Source organism: Pezoporus wallicus, unplaced genomic scaffold (genome assembly GCF_028554395.1).
Source record: "Pezoporus wallicus isolate ANWC-B61680 ecotype Strahan unplaced genomic scaffold, APGP_CSIRO_Pwel_v1 contig_5785, whole genome shotgun sequence".
NCBI classification, from domain to species: domain Eukaryota; kingdom Metazoa; phylum Chordata; class Aves; order Psittaciformes; family Psittacidae; genus Pezoporus; species Pezoporus wallicus.
In genome coordinates, this window is record NW_026641150.1 from 6,299,522 (window position 1) to 6,318,555 (window position 19,034).

The window sequence follows — 19,034 nt, forward strand, 5'->3', positions numbered from 1 at the left end:
TGAGTGTCCTGGCTCCACAAGCTATATTTCTTATCCTGATCCTATTTAAAGGCTTTTATTGTGGAATCTAGGCATTTAGAAGCTAGCATAAAGGTTGCGAGTGTTCAAAATCCTCTTGTGGTTAAAGCTTCAAAACAATGTAAGTGCAGAAGAGAAATAATGAAGCCAGTTGTCAAAGTCCACAGAAAAATACCGGTGTATTGTGACAGTAAGAACAGTTGCATTAAAGATTTCATACTTAAAAGTATGAAATTAAAATTAAAAGGTGAATTGAGCTACATAGCTAAATATAGCAATGAAAATTTGTGAAGAAGAGCCACTCATCGCTGAGGAGCTCCTCTGAAAATGCAGAAATGTTGAAACTGATGCCAGACTTCTGTGAGCATGTCCTGCTTTTGGCTGGGGTAAAGTTAATTTTCTTCTTAGTAGCTGGTATAGTGCTATGTTTTGGATTTAGTGTGAGAATAATGTTGATAACACACCAGTGTTTTAGTTGTTGCTAAATGGTGCTTACTCTAAGCCAAAGGCTTTTCAGTTTCCTGTGCTCTGCCAGTGAAGACAGGCACAGGAAGCTGGGACCACAGCCAGGACAGCTGACCCAAACTAGCCGAAGGGATAGGATTCCATACCACAGAACATCATGCCCAGTATGTAAACCAGGGAGAGTTGGCCAGGAGCCATGGATCACTGCTAGGGTCAGGGTGGGCATTGTTCAGCAGGTGGTGAGCAATTGTGTTGTGCATCACTTGTGTTTATTGGGTTTTATTTCTCTCTCTCCCATTTTATTATTATTGTTGTTATATTTTACCTCAATTATTAAACTGTTTTTAACCCACAGGTCTCACCTTTTTCTGATCCTCTTTTCATCCCACGTGGGGCAGGGGGTGAGTGGGTAGCTGCATGGTACTTAGTTGCTGGCTAGGGTTAAACCATGACAGAGAAGAAGAAAAATTCAACCAAGTTAAACCACTGCTTGTGACAAGCTTTAAATGGACTGTAGCTGCTATTGAGTGTTACTCCTAGAGGGGAATGAAACATTGACAGTTGGACTCAAATTGAATCTGGCTTGCTATTTTTCAAAGAACTACCTTAAATTCCATGTATAAAGGCAAAAAGCGTATCTTCTTGAAAACAGATTGCTTGAAGCTGGTGCAGAGTGTGCAGTGATGCGGTTCTCTGTACCTCATGCTTATGGTTTGTCCTGGGTTCAGCAGTAGCAGTCATTTTTCTCCTTTTTAGTAGCTAGTGCAGTGCTGTGGTTTTGACTTTCAGCTTGGGAACAATGCTGATAACACTGATGGTTTTAGCTGTTGTTAAGTAATGTTTACTCTGACCAAGAAAGATGACTGCTACTGCTGAACCCAAGACATGGTTCTTCGTGATGATTAAAACAGTCATATGTCCAGGACTCCCAAGTCAGTTGTGAAAAGGTCTAAACACTTGTGGTGGTGTAAGCCTGTGCAGCTCTCACTCATATGGTTACCTGCTGTACAACTGCTTTAGGTCATTGTGATGATTTGCCAGCAAAAGACATGTTTATTTCTTAATTGTTACTTGTATGTAAAGTATTTAGTTGTTGTTAAAGTAAACTGATCTGAAATAAAAAACATTTTGAGTTGCAAAAAATAGTTCGGAAACTGAATTAGTTTAGCGAAGAGTTGCTGCGTTTTTTTGGGGGTGATTGAACTGAAGGTCAGGGCATCACTTCTTTGCTGTCAAGCTCAAATGTGCTGTTGTGGTTTAGATCAGTCCAGTGACTCAGCACCATGCAGTCACCTTCCCCGTATACCCCACTCAGGGCAGGATGGGGAGGATAATTGAAAGAATGTAAACCCCACGGGTTGAGACAAGAATAGTGTAGTAACTAAAATAAAGTAAAATATAGCGATAATAGAAAGAATAGCAACAATAATAATAATAGGAAACGAGAAGACATGAAAGCTCAAAAAACACAAGTGATACATAATACAATTACTCACCACCTGCTGACTGATACCCAGCCTGACTCAAGCAGTGATCTGCATGATGTGCTGTGGTATGAAATGCTCCTTTGGCTAGTTTAGGTCAGGTGTCCTGATGTTGCTCTCTCCTGGCTTGTTGTGCTTCTCCTCACTGGCAAGGCATGAGAGACTGAAAAGTCCTTGATCAGGGTAAACACTCCTTAGCAACAACTAAAAACATTGGTGTATTATCAGCATTATTCTCAGACTGAAGCCAAAACACAGTACTGCAGCAGCTACTAGGAAGAAAAATATCTTGCAGCTGAAAACAGGACATGCACAGAAGAGAGTTTTAGAATAGTCATCTACATACAAGGAGTTGATTCAGAAGGACTTGGATTTTTTACATGCTTTATGAAAATTGTGTGGTATGTCACCTTTCTAGCAAATGCCTTGGATGTTCATATTTTAGAAAAATATTATTTCTGAATTTTTCATACAAACAGTTTTGTGTCTCATTTGTCCAAGATTTTAATGATTGTTCTACCCTAGTTTATATACTTAGGTTTACTCACAGGAGATGAGGGTTATGGTGGGTGTTTCTGGGGACAGGTATGTTCCAGGTGTCCTTCAGCTAATTCTATTTAAAATATCATCAAATATTGAGCTGCAAAACAACTTGATGGTTGACCCTGTAACATTAGGCATCAAATGCTTGTAATTAGGAGTGATTATCATATGGGCACATGTGGCCTAATAAGGCAAGCTGTTCCACCATAGCTTTTTTTGAAAGCTCTTACCCTATGGAAAAAAATATGCTTTGGATTTGTCTGATGCTTTTGTGAGTCGGTTCAGCTTGCTGAACTGGCAGGAAACTAATCCATAACGTAGTGTTGATTTTCTGTTGATTTAGTGAGCTGAATTGCACATAGCACCAGTATGAACCTAGGGGTTGTAAGAGTTTGGAGGTAGCGTAGAAGTTAGGAAGAAGGAATAAAGTCTGTTAGGCCAGCAGAGATTGAAGAACAGAATCATCATTTTGGTGGCAGTCTGCTACCAAGTTGGCTCAACCGTCTTCTGAAACTTCATTCACCCTGGGAGTTCATTTCCCACCTAGAATAAAAGGTTGCTTTGAGAAATACTAATTAGTTTATCTTAATATGGAATGGTAGCATTAACTCTGAAGATTGTAAAATCACAGGGATTTAAAAATACAGTATCTTAAAAAAAAAAAAAAAAAAACAGCTTTCAAACTTTTTTTATGTTGTTTTGCTGGATTCTGAACCTTTCAGTAGGTGGTAGAGAGCAGTTTTTAGACCCTGTAGCCACAGCTCTTTTCCAGAAGACCCAGTCAAGAATAGGACTCTCGTGTGCTGAGAAATGTGTAAGCATGTAAGACAACTCTTTCCTCAAAGTGCTTGCAAACTAGTGCCAAGTAGAGTGGCAAGTTTGATGTGGGAGCTGGAACATAGATGCGTGAAACTCGACAGGCCGCAAAATACCCACTTGATGGAAACAACTTTTAAGCCCTGTTGAGCTGGGATGGATTCAGTCTACAGTTCAAGCAAAAGATTCTGATACTCATTAGCAGTGGCCCAAGATATCCATACTTCCATTAGCAGTTAGAAGTTACACCTTCAAGAATAAGGTTTGTGGTGTTTGAGTATGTTAATTAAGTCAAGGACATTGACTGCATGTTCACTCTGACCGGAAATGCAAAATAACTGTTACAGTGTTTTATACTTTCACTCAGCTTTCAGCTACCTGAAACTGGATTATCTGGATTAGATGTTACTTCTGCCATGTATTTAGACACAAGTGTGGGAGGATTATTTGTTGAGTCACAGTGCAACCTATTTTGGTTTTGGGAATAGTTCATACGCTTTTGTGTAGTGCAGAGCCATAATGTGTATATTCTGCCAGATTAAAGTTGGCTACTTGAAGATGCAATAGAAATGTCTTTATACAATATACATAGAAAAGGGAATCTAGGGAGTATGGCAGAGAGAACTCAGGTTTGGGCAGGATTAATACTGACCTGTAATTAAAACGTCCATCATGATCCATGTTCGCTTCTTACAGGGTCCTTGAGATCTGTATTCTGTGCTCCCAAGCATTTTTCCCCACAAACACCTGGGGGTTTGGTCTGGGTTTTTCTGTTACTTGTGTTATCCCACCTGTCCAAGATAACAGAAAGCCACTTGTTATATAACGACACCATCCTGAATTTAAAGTATTTTAAAGAAATAACTTTCCTGCATCAGACTGTGTGTACTACAGAGAGATTAAAACAAGTATCATCAAATTCGCATCAACATTCCGTGTTCTGTAGTCTAAAAACCTCAGTTGCTGTGCAGCTCTTCTATCCACATAGACATGTTTATAGAATTCATAAGATGTAGATTTAACATTTCATTCCATTACTTGATCTGTAGGCTTTGATTAATAGTCTTCAATAATAGGATTAAGTGGTGATGGGTTTGGAAGTAAAATGCCAGGCCTGTGAAGCAGTCCACAAACAGATGTTACATATCTTTTCCTAGTGGGCTGTATTGAGTATTCCTAAAAATGCCAGTTATGTACAAAGCATCAAAACCCTAGTTTCTCTTCTAGCTTCAGTTTTTAAAAGGGTCGCCCAATAGCAATTTGGATTTCAGGTAAAGAACCCTGTTTTTTAGAATGGTAATATTTTACCACATGTATGTGGCCTAGGAAGAGATGTAGACCCCAAATATGTTAATTTTGGTCACAAGCATTCTTAAGTTGCCTTTTTTTCTTGAAAGGTTGTTTCTCTTGTGCTGAAAAAATGGGTTATATTCCTAGGAATACTGTTTTTGCCTTTACAGGCTTTTGTGCAGTTTGAGTTTGTTGGGATTTTTTTTTTTTTTTAATTGCTGAAGATTTCTTTGTATTTCACAGGTCCGGAATACAAGCATTTCAGTTTTATTTTAAAAGTTTTTCTCTGGGCTAAGGGTCATTTTATAGTTTGTCTTTGAGGCTATAAGAGGTACCTGAATACTAGTAACTATGATGGTTTACTTTCACTCTTGAATTTGTGAAAAGAGGGAAGACTGTTCTGGAAGAAGTTAGATACTATGATCACAAGAAAGATTAATTCTTGTGTAAAATTGGCCAGCTTGTGATGGATGTGTAAGTCCCTTGTCTTGATTGTCTTGATTGCACTCCCTCCCCTCCACCTCCCGCTTCAGGTGTTCTTTACAAAGCATTTCTCTTACTAATCCCTTTGTCGTGATTCCTATAGATGCACTCTGGTATCATCCTTAGATTTCTTATTTCATGAACTAGTGAGCATGTTTCAAGTCTTGCTTGACTTCTGATTTAAAATATCCTGTGCAAGATGTCTCTCAGTGTCATTTGTTCATTAGGTTTCAGCAAGGCAGTTGTAGAGGTTATCTTCATTCTCCAGGAAAAATTTGCATTGTAAACACAAGTCTTCAGCAGTGGGGATTCTCCTTAGTCTGGAAACTTTGGTTTGCTATTCAGTTCCTGGAACTAAAGAGGGAAAAAATAATCTTCCAGGTTTTCATATCGGCATTAAGGAAATAATCCACAACTCTCCAGAACTGAGACAAGCACATCTACTAGTCGCTGGAGTACCATGTTCATAACTTACGTGTTTGGAATGTAAGTGGACTGGCTGAGTCAGAAATCACTTCTGCCAAGGAAATGGCAAATCATTATCAGATGTTTTAAGTAGGCATTACTGCCTCACTGCTCTAGTTTCACAGGGTCTAAGAAGACAACTTTTGAAAAGTTGGTATGATACACACCAACCTAAAATTGTTTTGCTTTTCTGATTCCTAGTTTTAACCAATCTAGGCACACACCCATGATTCTGTTTTTGGTTGGCCCCATTGTTTGTGGTGTTCTGATATAATGGCTTTTAGACTACAGGTCTTCGTCACCTCCCAGTGTCCTGAATAGAAACTAAATGTTTTTCAAGGTTTCAGAAAAAAATTACCCTCTTCAATTTATCAGGAATTAGTTTAAGCAAGAGGTTGACTGTATAGGGGTCAGTGTAACTGCCTATCAAGTCTTGTCTTCTCAAGAGCTTGATGATTGCAGTAAAGAACGTCTTTGTTAGACTGATGTTGTGATGACTTACAGTGTGCATTTCATGCATTCTTGAAGGTTCTTTGTTTTGGGGTTTGGTTGTTGGTTTGGTTTGTTTTTTTTTCAGAGTAGGGGTTTATTTTTGTATGAGATTTTCTTTGATAGACTTAAAATCATAAAAAAGCCCTGATTGGAAGGGACCTCAAAAGGCTATCTAGTCCAGCCTTTCATGGATAGGGAAGCCTAGATTAGATTATCTAGCACCCTGTCCAGTTGCAGCTTGAAAACCTACAGTGATGAGGACTGTACCATGTTCCTAGGAGGTTGTTCCAGTGATTGATCTCACTGTAAAAAACTTCTTTCCTATCTCAAGATGAAACCTCTCCTTCTGCAACTTGTGCCCATTGTGTCTTGTCCTCTCCATGTCACTCCTAGTTAAGAGAGTTTCTGTCCTTTCTGTAGCCACCCCTTATTACGAAGGAGAAAGGGTAATCAATAGTTAAAATTCTGGTGTCTCTTAAGAGTTCATACGCTGATACCTATAGTATCTAAAAACATAGATGACATTTTCATGAATGTTTTTTTTTCTTGAACTTATTTTGTTTCCTCCAAGAATTTCTTATCCTGAAGCAATAAATTTGAATTACAGTTGACTTCAGCTGATGGAAAAATCAGTTTTTCCCGATGAAAGAAATCATCTAGCATTTCTAGTGTGTACTGTCCCCTACAGGGAAAAAGTCAGTTTTGAATTTCATGTGGTCATCTAACTCGTCTCTTATTTTTCTCACTGCTCCTTAAGAGTTCTGTGGTATCTGTTAGATATGATCCAAACCACTGAAAATAATTTCAGAAAGCCCAGTGTCTTGGAAATCGATCTCTGGGTAGGAAACATCGGTACCTAGAGAGAAAATGCAACATACTGAGGAAGGGTTGCTTTGCTTTGGTTGATGGTGTAGAGGTCATCTCCTAGACATGTGATTAATCATCATAATTACACACGTGTGTGTAGGTTATGTGTCAAATTACAGCAACTGTAAGAAGAGTAGAACCAGGTGCATCATGATCTTCCTGTGTTTGCAGAGGTCCTGAAACATACAAGAAGCTTATCTTTTCAAGGTAGTTATGTCTGCTTTGACTAATTCTTTGGTTGCCTAATTTGTCATATTTGCAATATTCCATGAAAATCATAATATTTATTAAAACTTTCCTGCAGACATGGGTGGGTTAGCTGGATTTCAGAGTATGCCTGCCTGGTAGCTCTAGAGCAAAAGGGATTTAAGAGACAAAAGGTAGAATTTAATTTTCAGCCAGGTTCGGAGAAAACAAAATGTTCATGTGGTAAATGAGGCAGCCTTCAGAAGAGTGCATTGGGAACCTGGATAGGAAAACGACCAGTACGAGCTTTTATCTCCATTCACAGCTGTATGTGCTCTATAGTAGGCTGGAGAATGAATGAAGCTTTTGTGCTTTGTTACTGGGTAATGCTATGGGGAGTCCAAAGAATAAGTATCTTCTCAAAAGCAGACAAGGATTTAGAAAAAATGGTTTGACTTCTTTCCATGTATTAAGTGTAGTTTTGTGCGTTTTTATGGAGGATAAAGGAATAGAAAATAAATATTTAAAAAAATAAAGGTGACTGGCTTAAAGCTTCCTAGTATTTTCAGAGTCCCGTCCTCACTCTAAGAGACAGTAGCCCTAAAAGTCAAAACAGTGTTTTTATTTAGGGAACTGATTTGAGTAGAGAGAGATGTAATAGCAGGCAGTGACCTCATGATCTGACTACATCATTAATATTTTAAAATGAGTGTTACAATAGCTATAGTTAATGTGGATCACTTGGGTGCACTGAACAGTTGGCCACAGTCCTCAATGTTTGTTCTTCTCTTCACCAGTCCTGTTCTAGCCAGCTAATAGCTCATCTGGGGACACTGCTGTGTACAGCTCATGGGGCCAGGGATAAGTGTCTTGCGTAAAGGCAGACAGCAGTTTGGCTGGTTGGATTATTTACTATTAAGCAACACAGCAAACAAACAAAACCCCAAAGAAACAAATCACAAACCTAGCTGTAGATCTAGGTAATTCATTGACCATAAGATGGCCTTTGGTTCTTTTTGCTTTTATGTGATGTATTGCATTGGAGCAACATGTGTTTGGACCTTTTATAATTGGCTGTAAATCCACTGGTGAAATTAATCCAGTCTCTAGTACTAGGAAGTGTTTGCCTGCATCCCGCCATTTAAGTATTATCAAATAGGAAATAAAAGAGTGTGGGCAGTATTGGGCAATATTTTCCATGAACAGTACCAATAGTATTCAGGAAACTTTTATTACTCCTTTTTTGTAGGTGATGTAGGATGAGCAGGAAAATTTTCATAAATCATAATGGAAACTGAACAATGTACTGCATTTTTTAATATTCTAGGTTAATAGAACAGAATGTACATGTGTGGTTTTTGATACCTAGCAGGAGCTACAGTATGCATTACTACAAAACTGAAGAACTAGGTTTTTGTGCCATTTTCCATTTTTAGGTTAACTGCGTAACTCATAATTTAGTGAAGCCCATCGAAAAATGTAATCTTTGTGCTAATCTGTAGCTGGCCTGTAATGCATTATTGAAATGTCAACTGGTGATATTACGAAACATGTAATTGATCAAGCATTGTTCTTCCAATGCAGAAGCTTCAGTATGAGGCGGGGTGGATGGCGGAAACGGGCTGCCGAAGGCGATGGCTGGGGAATATGGGTATGTTCAAAACCCAAGTGGTTTTATTTTATTTTTTAAGTGGTAAATGGCACTGTGGTTAGAAGGGTTTACAGTGTTGTTCTGTGTGCTTCACCTGAAAACACATAATTAAGTCCAAAAGAATTTTTTTTAAATTACCAGGTTTTGAAGTCTTTGCAGCAATCCACTAGATTACATTATTAAATGCAGATCCTTGAATAGCTTTAAACCACCATTTAAAAACTAAACAAAATAATTTTAAAACTATGTATGGTTGTCTCCACCATATTCTATATAGTTGGACAAACAGTAACTGAGTCACCTGATTTGCATAAGTATTTATAATGCTACTGTCTCATGTATATTTAAGAACTGAAAATACATGAAGCCTGATGGATATTCTCTACATTGTTTCTTTAGGCAGTGAGGCTCTGATTTAGCATCCAGACTTGCATAATTCCCTTATTTATTTATTTTTATTCTGTACGAATTTTTGTATGCATAGAATCTTTTTCATATGTAATCAGATAAAAGAAGTATGAAATAAATCCTGTCAGGTTGCTAACAGGATGCAGTTAACTTGTAGATGACAATGTAAGGTGGAGGACTTGCTGGTTTTCATTCGGAAAAAAGAATGTCTTTTGTATGTCAACCAAAATCAATTTGAAGGAATGTTGCTTACCTTTTCAGTCTTATAATTGGCCAGTTTCTGTCTGTAAACATTAGAAAAAAAGACTAGCATCATAGGGTTTGTTTTGTTTTAACTTAAAAACTAGGGAGGGTACATGTCAGCAAAGGTCAAGAAACTGGAGGATCAGTTCCGGTCAGAATCAGCCATACAGCACCAGAGGGATGGAAATTCATCAAGTATCTTTAGTGGAGTTGCCATCTATGTCAACGGCTTAACAGGTGAAGCTTTTCTGTTTCTTTTTTTTTTTTTAAGAATCTATCCTGTTTTGTTCTAGTTTCTGTTTACCATCCTAAGTGGAGTAAAGAACTATAATATGCAGGAGTTTGCATTTTATATGTTATATTGCATAACAATTACTGTGGTTTGCATATTATGTTTCTTTGTATGTCATGATTAAGGTTTTCAATATAAATTCAGATTTAGGATCTGAATAAATATTACTTTACTAAATCAGTTACATGAATGGCCACTGATAGAAATAGGAGTAAATTTTTCCGCCTTTCTGTGATCTTATTATTTGAAATGAAGCCTTTTAACTTCCTTCATACGCCTATATGTATAAAATTTTTAATTTTCCAAACTATTGATGGTTGGAGCATATGCATGAAATTTATGTTTGGGTGGCTTACTAGGGATTTCTGCCTCAGAGTGGCATAATGCTTGAGACAGTGTACCCATTAATAGCAGAAGGAAGAAAAAGAAAAGAGGTATATATGCGTTCTCTGTGGTGGACTGCTAGTGCACGTTAACTAGAGTAAGATTTTTAATCTGTCGTACTGAAGTTCATATTTCCCCTGGGTTCTGTAAAGCAGCTTAATAACCTTTTTGAAACTTCCCAGAAGCCTTTTTTAAGGAACCTATGCCGGGAATGTTGTGACTGTTACGTAACTGATGGGTATAGCTTCTGCGAGCAGTGCAGGTTTGAGCACAGGGCTCAAACAGACTCAAAAAGGTTGAGGTGGTCATGTTAAACTGTTAATACATCTGAATCGGCTATTTAATAGTTTCTTTCATGAAAATCTAGTATTTGCATATTCCTCAAGATATTAATTCCTAATACAGCTCTACGAGATGGTTGTCCAGTATTTTGAAAGTTGACAGTAGGGCACTGGAAGGAATTGTAACTGCATTCTTTAAAATTTTCAAATTTTCTTCCTTCCTATATTGATAATATTATCCCTTTTTTTTTTTTTTTTTTTTTAGCTTCTTCTGACAGACTTACTATTCAAAACATTCTGTTTTGTGCTGACCCAGACCTTTTGGTGCCACTGCAGAGGTTTTCCAGAAGCTAAAACTTTTTCTTTGTTTTTCTCATGTCTGCTTGCAAAACAAATAATCTATTTTACATGATTGAGGGGATAAGAAGAGATGGTAGTTTTCAAGGTATTCTCTGTTCCCTGTGTAACAATTCAGGAAAGAGTTAACTGCTTCAGTAAATCAGGAATTGTATAGTAGGAACTCTGTGCTGTTGTTCAACCCTTTTGTTATTAATTCTTTTGTATTACTTCTGTGTAGAAACTACTCTCCCAAACTGTGGTAAAAAAGATAAGTAAGTTAATCTGATTTTGCATTATGTTGATGTAAAGTGTTTTTTAATGTTTTTTAGCATTAAATCTACTTGAGTCCCATCCTGTCCATCCTTGTTGCCCCCATCATACATGTTGTTGAAAGATCCTCTAGAACAAGTAAAATGTTTACATTTTGAATCAGTCTCTTCAAAAACAGTTTTCTACATTTCTTCAGAAATGCTTTTCTGGTTATTTCTTTGAAGAAGTTGTTTTTTCAGTAGCAGAACAGTGGTTTGCACACTTTCTGATCATGGCATCGTATTTCTTGGTTAAAGTTGTTTTTCTTACTGTATTTGCTGACACAAAACAGGGGTATTTCTGGTTTTAATTTTCTAGATCCCTCAGCTGATGAACTAAGACGGCTAATGATGTTGCATGGAGGCCAATACCATGTGTACTATTCCAGATCAAAAACAACTCACATCATTGCCACAAATCTTCCAAATGCCAAAATAAAAGAATTGAAAGGAGAAAAAGTAGTTCGGCCAGAGTGGATTGTGGAGAGGTAAGTTTAGGTCTACTGCTTTTGGAGATTTCTCCTTTTGGGAAAGAATAATTATGGAAAATTGTATTTTGAGATTAGGGATTAATTTAAAACAGTCCTTGCAACAGCTGAATAAAAATACCACTGTTACATTGAAGATATGCTGCTTAGGGATTGTTCCCTAAGAAACTTCACTAAAAACATTCAGAAATCTGAGGAATATCAGGAAACTGAAAATTATCCTGTTGATTCTATTTAATGTCCAACCATTGACCAGCCTTCATGTCAGTATGTTTAAGTAAGTATCAAGTGATTATTTTTTACCCTTCTGTGCTTTGCTGAATTTTCATTTCATCTGTAAATAAAGAACAATTAAAAAGCATTTTCATGAAATCAAAATTAATCCATCTAAACATTTATTAATTTGTGAATTTGTAGCAAAACAAAACAAAAACAAACCCACAAGTTTTATTTACAAAGAATTTATGTGCTTTTGTTCTTCCATACACCATGGAATACATAGGATCAACTGAAGTTGTCCTCAGGTCCTTGAAAAAGAAGATAGCCAGGCTCAGAGCAGTTAGTCTGGCTTGCATCTGTCTTCTTCCATCTGAGGAACCCATGGGAAATAGTACAAGCAGCAGTATGTTCTGGAAATTGTTCTGTCATTGTCATGCTGTTCTTAACTAGCTTCTTTCCTAGACAAGCAGCATAAACAGGCAAGGAAATCTTCTGCATGCATACTTGTAAAATGCTGTCTGCTGTTCCTGTTCTCAGTTTGCTGATTTTTCAGTGCTTTGGATTCAGCTGTTTAGTATCATGAATCTTTATGGGAAATTTTTAAAACTTCAGTCAGAAAAGATAGGTTCCTCAGTTTGAAAAATACTCCAGTATATATTCTTTAAACAGTTTTAGGGCCTTGACCATGAGTTTAAGGACCTGAAAAACCAGTGGTAAGTGTGGTTTTACTTGAAAGATGTGGCAGTTTTCACTCATGCCATTAAAGCTCGCTATGATTTTAACCAAGCTGGTAAAAAAAGTTTTTAAACATTTGGTAGAGATTTGCTAGAGCCTAATGTATGGTATCTTGTAAAATTTTCTTTATCATGTGTTGTGTTCAGGTTCTGCATTTCCTGGTTCTGGAAGGTTGTACTGTAGAGTAAGTCAGAAGAACTGAGTATAGACAGATACATGGCCTTGGGCACAGGGAGATGGGGAAGTCACTGTCTCAGTAGAACCGGGTTGTGTCTGAATCTGGAATAAAGCCTGATTTCACAACCACTCCTCATTTGTTTTCCCTTCCTTTCAACAGTACTGAAGAACACTCACTGGTTAAATACTCCATCTCTGTGAATGGAATACCAGATGATGTTCTCCTGTGTAGATGAGTTGGTGAAAATCAGTGCAGTGGATGCAGAGGTTCCAAATGTATTGAGTATTTATGTGCACATCATGTTAGTGCAATATGATGAGTTGGTGATTATTTGATTATTTTTTTAATTTTTTTTTTTTTTTTTTTTAGTTTGGTTGAAAATCAACCCTAAAACGTTACTGTCACCAATTGCTGGTGAAGCAGTGTTGTTAGATCGTCAGTCTTGTCATCCAAGGTTGCAAAATGAAAAGGTCATATGTCTGTGGAGCTTTGATTTATTTCTTTGTGCGCACACATTGTGATCTAGTCCTTAATTACGTGCTCACATATGCCATCTATTCACTATGGTACCTGCCACATTCTCTTCACAGAAAAGATTGAGTTCAGGTTGCAGATTGCTAATTCAGTAACTTGTTTTTTGCTTCTTCGTCTTGTAACCGCATTCCTTATTAGTTGCATGTGATTCAAATTCTTTGCTGATAATGGAATAAATAATTCCTGTCTCTTATTGATGCTTATCACTATAGCATCTGTCTGCTTTCCAAAGATTAATGAACTTATCACAGCATTTATTACAGTGGTTATTGTTTTCATTTTTTGTTTGAGAGTTACCATAAAGACACTAAGGTAAAACACCAAAAATGCCAGTAATTTGGAATATACCATGTGAACTATCTAAAATTAAGGGTTTTTTTAGAGTCAATTATACAAGGATGGTAAGGCATATACTGAAGTTCATTGCTGCATTAAAAGCTTTGCCTATTCTGAACTGTGAACATTCTGAACTATTGTCTAACGTCACAGACTCAAAAACCTGTTAAGTGCAGGTAGCTCTAGAATTTTGGTTTAAGCAGCATCACATAGAGATCGTGTGGTAACGGTAGTTGCAAAATCCAGTATTGCAGAGTAACGTGTGGTTGCTTTAGCGACGAAATCATGCTTTGAGCTGTGTTTGGACTAGCGATATCCAGAGGTCCTTTCCAGCCTAATTTTTGTGAAGATTATGAATTCTGTGATACAGGGAGTGTGGAATGGAGAAACATGTTGAATGATGCACGTAAAATAGGATTCCTTCTGCTGCATTTTAGTACAATTTGAAAAAATAAGCCAACTGTGTGTTGGTCTTGTAATGCAGCTGCTCCAGTTGCTAAACTCTTAGCATGAACAAGTTCATACATTACTGTGTTTTTTTTGTCACCTTGATATTGCAGTAATGATTTTGAAATACTTGAGTGGCTGTGCACACGGGTTCATGTGGTGATACAAGAAACAGTCTCACCAGGAATTCTAAAAGCTTAGTTGCTGCATCACCACTTTCTGTACAAGAAAACTTTGGAACTTCACCATGTGTATTTTTAAATCTGTTTAGCAAAGTTTAATGTAAATGGTGTTCCTTCGTGAATGCTATAAATTCATGTATCAAACAATATTTAATTGAGATATTTATAGGGCTGTTTTTACATCCCATTCCCATAGAAACCTTAGCAGGTCTGTATGCCTAACTAGTTTTAATTTATCTAATTGGGAAATGTGATCTCCCACTATATTCTTCACTAATTGCAGCAAGAAAGCTCCTAAGGGGTTTTATTCCAGTGTCCAGCTCCCTTGACAGTAGTACAGATTTGAGCTAGTTAAAAAGCACATCTCCAAGAGAAGACATTCAGGTGTTGAAGAGCAGAAAAACAGTATCTGTCACTGCTATATTGGATTTTTTTTTTTATCTTCGCACTTGAACACTAATATTAAGCTTCTTTGATATGAGAGAGGTTTCTCTGCTGTAAGAGGTTCTGCCGTCTCCAACCAGTGTTCTATATGAAGAGTTGTATACGAAGAAGAGGTGAAGTATAAGCTGGGAAGGCTGTTTACTGCTAGGAACAGGCACTGGCATGGAGAAACGAAATAATGCTGTGGTGTGCTTTTGAGAGGGTTCCACTTCAAAGGCCATGACTTTCCCTAAGGAACTTAGCAGTTACTGAAGCATAATTGCAGTTTCGGTGGAAGAAGAAAAAGGGAGATACAGTGGAACACACGGGACAGAACAGGGAAGATTGTGGTAAATGTTTGTGGAAGGTCTGTTTGGAAATGATTCTTCTGTCTAGCTTTCTTCAGTGAATTTTCTCACAAGAAGGGGTAATTATCCTTTTGAAATGGAAAAAGTGATTCTTCCCTGTTCATGAAGCACATCCTGTCTGACCTCTTTTACATTCTACCCAAATTTGCTTGGAACACATGCCTTTGCATTGTTAAAGCTCTCAGTCAGCATTGTTCAGTTACAATAGCCTGGACCACTCACAGTTGGTTTTGGTTTGCTTTTGAGGATTTTTATTTAATTTTTTTACTGGGCTTTGTTTAATTTGATTTTGAAAGTAAGTATTTGGGATTTGTGTATGTCAGTGGGGGAAGAGAAATGGATGTAGACAACTGACCAACACAACTGTGCAAGTGTCTTTTGTAGTACCTACCAGTCACCACATCACAAATTACTTTTCAGTTCAGTTCAGTTTGTAGTGAGAAGAGGGGTTGTGGGAAAGGGAAGGGACCACAAGTACATACAGCGAAACAGCAAAAAGCAGTGACCAATGTTAACCGTTTATTGTACATGAGGTATTTTTTAGCATAGAACGTTTGGGTTTTTTTTCAGTGTCATAAGTAGTAACCTGTTCCTTTTGTTGGTTTTTTTTTGTTTCAGCATTAAAGCTGGACGTCTCCTCTCACACATTCCCTATCAGCTTTACACCAAGCAGTCAAGTGTTCAAAAAGGTCTCAACTTTAATAGCATATGCAAACCTGAAGATGCCGTGCCAGGTCCAAGCAATATAGCTAATGATCTCAACAGGGTGTAAGTGTTTCTGATCTTGTAATGCAGATGTTAATCATTCACCCATAATGGGTTTGCATTTACAACTGTATAGTATTTTAAAAATTCACTTCAGCTTTATAAGAGGGAAGCTCTGAGTCACTGAAATTTAAAAGTAAAGTATAGTTATATAAATAGTTGAGGACAGAACTACAGTTACCTTGACTCCAAGCCTAGTCTCTAGCCTTCGGACTGCACTTTGCTTGATAATATAACCTAGGGTCCTAGGATGTAGCATATCTGTATGGAAGCAACAGGCATATGTTAAAGGATTGTGACTAGTGACGCTGAAAAGTAGGTCTTCATTTCAAAAACAAAAAGCTAGTATGATATGATTACTTTTGCTTAAGGTGCCTAGGAACAAATGTAAATGCATACTAGTTGCTACGTTCTTTCTTTAGCTTCTTTTTTTTTTAAAAAAAAGCAAGCCTCACATCATACTCAAGTATGCCAACACCAAGTTGTCACACTTGGGAGAGAAGCATTAAAAAATCCAATTACAATATAAAAAATTCTGAAAGACCTTGAGAAGGGAATAGAACAGAAAGCCCCAGTAAAACTTTACTGGCAGAGGAATTGGAGTTTGGAAAGAAACCTTTCACTTGAACAAATTGTTCTGTAGATATTTTTTTTTAATATATTTTTTCTTTTAAGAGGGTTCCTGCATCTATTTCAGAACAACATGTGCATTGTTTAGAGGCAAGAATCATAAAATTAGAGGATATTTGAGGTTGGAAGACACCTTTGGAGGTCATCTGGTCCAACACTACTGCTAAAGCAGGGTGAAGGGTATTGTGTAAGATACTATACTTTCTGATTTGTAATTGCGATCTGTGTTCTTCCATGGTCCGCTGATTTATTTAAAATCCAATTCTGCATAATGCTGAGGAGGCTTTAACGCACAAGTGGAATTTGTCTATATTTAGGAAAATTAACCAGTACCACAAAATGAAAATCCTAAGCTGTATTTCTTACGTGTGTTTCGAACAATGAGTGATACAATCACCATTGCCTCTTACTATTGCATTGTTAATGTTTTTTAAATGAGAATAATATTCAGAATATTGAAAATATATCTATTTAGTCTGAAAAGCTTGAGTTTAAAAGCCTACCCTATCCACTGATGCTAAATATACCTATCGCTATCAGCCATGCAATTCCTCAAAAATACTATGTTTAATATAATTTATGACTGGTAATCTTAACCTTAATCTTAAATTGTTATCACAGTTAATTGGCTTTCTGGTTTCGCTGGTATACTGAATAGCTAATTGTTTCCCACTTATATTTTTGTGCACTTAAATTGCTAGCTTTGGGACTTGGGATGGTTCAGGGTTTTTTCAGCAGATCAAGAGTATGCACAACTCTTGAATGCTTTGGTTTTAATTCCATTTAGCATTTGTTACATATTTAATTTCTTGAATGAAATCTTTCCTTCTACACTGTCAGAGTAAATGTAAGTTGCCAATGCACTTGTGGCAGAATATTTTGATTTATATGCTTAGACGATAAAATGCAGGTTTTTGTGTTTTTGTCAAAAGCTAAGAATATGCTTGATTTGTAGAGCTTGAACAGATTTTTTCCTTGAGAGAAGAAAAAATAAATCTAACACATTAATCTAAAATAATTTTATAAAAGATAATTGGTTTCTGTGTTTACTTAATTTATTCTTTTTGTTTGTAAGTAGATAAAATCACATATCTTGTTGAAAAGGTAACCCCTGGTGGTTTGCATATTCCTAAACCGCTTGTGCTGCCCATGGTAGTACAGTTCTGTTAGCAAATAAATAATCATTGTAATTCGATTGGAGACTGCTGCTCAAATTAAAGGCCTTGGAAATAGCTTTTCTAATGTGCGTGTGGTATTTGGTCACTCCTGGTAGTGCTGTGTTAATGATGCACCAAGTCTGTGAAGTCTTGTACAGCAGTACAGTATTTGTGACATTGAGAGGACATGGCTCAGAGTTTGAGATAATTGTCTTGAGAATGTGAAAACTATTCAGGTATATACTGATAACAACTAGGAAGATAAATACTTAGCAATTGAAATGACCTGTAAATGTGTCTTTTTATATAGAATATATGGTATTAAATAATACCATCTCTTTCAGAAATCATATTAAAAAGCATGAGATGGAAAATGAGATAACACCCAATGGAATAAGTAGCTGGAATGAAGAAGAGGAAGAAGAAAGTGCCGATTTGGGATTTACAGACCTGGAACAGCTCCTTCCTGGACGGAAACAAAATGGAATTCAGTCTCACAAAGACAGCACTGCCATTTTTAACGGACACACACACACTTCTACCAGTGCCTTAAAGACGCAGGATTGTTTGGTGCCCTCTGGCAACAGTGTTGCAAGTAGGTTCTCTCCAGGTCCTGTGCAGGAGGAGGGGAAGACTGAAAAAGGCATGGTTGACTTCAGAGACTGCACAACGCAGCAGTTGCAGCAAAGCAACAAAAATACAGACTTTTCGTGGAATCCACATAGGACTATGAGTAATTCATCCTCATCTTCATCTTTGCACAGTAATGCTAAAATAAATGGTGCTCACCACTCCACAGTTCAGGGGCCTTCAAGCACAAAAAGCACTTCTGTACCTAGTTCTAGCAAGGCAGCTTCCTTACCTGTGTCCAAACCTTCAGATTGTAGTTTTATTTCTGACTTCTATTCACGTTCAAGACTGCATCATATATCAACGTGGAAGTGTGAATTGACAGAGTTTGTCAACAGCCTGCAGAGAAAAAACAGCGGTGTCTTTCCAGGAAGGGAAAAATTAAAAAAATGGAAAGCAGGCAGGTCTGCACTTAAAACTGACACAGGTAGATACTTGTTTAAAAAGGTTTATGTTGAGAAGGTGTTTTATATCTTTGTATATTAAATGTCTAAGTAGGTGAGTATTCAGTATTAACATTACAGTCAGGCTATCTGGAAAAGCTTGATGCACTGAAAACTAAAGGTACAGCTGCTTTTTGTTTGGTTTGGATTTTTTAAAGTAAAATGTGACATAATGCGATACTCTGGTCTATTTAATTCTTCCTTGTAGACATGATATTCTTGACTTTACCAAGATATGTGGATTGCTCAAGGGGAAAAATATATATCTAAATACGCAAGTTTGTAGTTGCTGTGTGAAAATCTAAAGGGACAAAGAAGAAACCTTGCTGCTTATAGTTCAGTGTGAAAATTTAAAAGATGAGTAACACTTGAAAGTGAACTAAATTTGTTAGTAAGGGGTTTGTATACCTCTGGATGTGTTTAAATGGGTAGCAGTGTCATATGATGCTTCTGAACTTGGCTTGTGACAGAAATGTTTTATGTC

The 19,034-nt window shown here is 37.1% G+C and overlaps 1 protein-coding gene across 8 annotated transcripts in view; it reads left to right on the forward strand.

Annotated features, from left to right (window-relative positions):
- Positions 1–19,034, forward strand: part of REV1 (REV1 DNA directed polymerase) — a 65,501-nt gene that overhangs the window by 12,790 nt on the left and 33,677 nt on the right. For 5 of the 8 annotated variants that reach the window (XM_057422401.1, XM_057422404.1, XM_057422405.1 and 2 more), the window contains exons 2-7: positions 7,024–7,130; positions 8,694–8,760; positions 9,516–9,648; positions 11,335–11,503; positions 15,544–15,693; positions 17,822–18,534. In XM_057422401.1, the coding sequence (XP_057278384.1) occupies positions 8,704–8,760; positions 9,516–9,648; positions 11,335–11,503; positions 15,544–15,693; positions 17,822–18,534 (1,222 nt within the window). In that variant the 5' untranslated portion in view covers positions 7,024–7,130; positions 8,694–8,703. Of the gene's footprint in view, positions 1–7,023; positions 7,131–8,693; positions 8,761–9,515; positions 9,649–11,334; positions 11,504–15,543; positions 15,694–16,380; positions 16,501–17,821; positions 18,535–19,034 lie in introns of those variants that run through there. The other 3 variants (XM_057422403.1, XM_057422402.1, XM_057422408.1) reach the window with 3 other exon arrangements.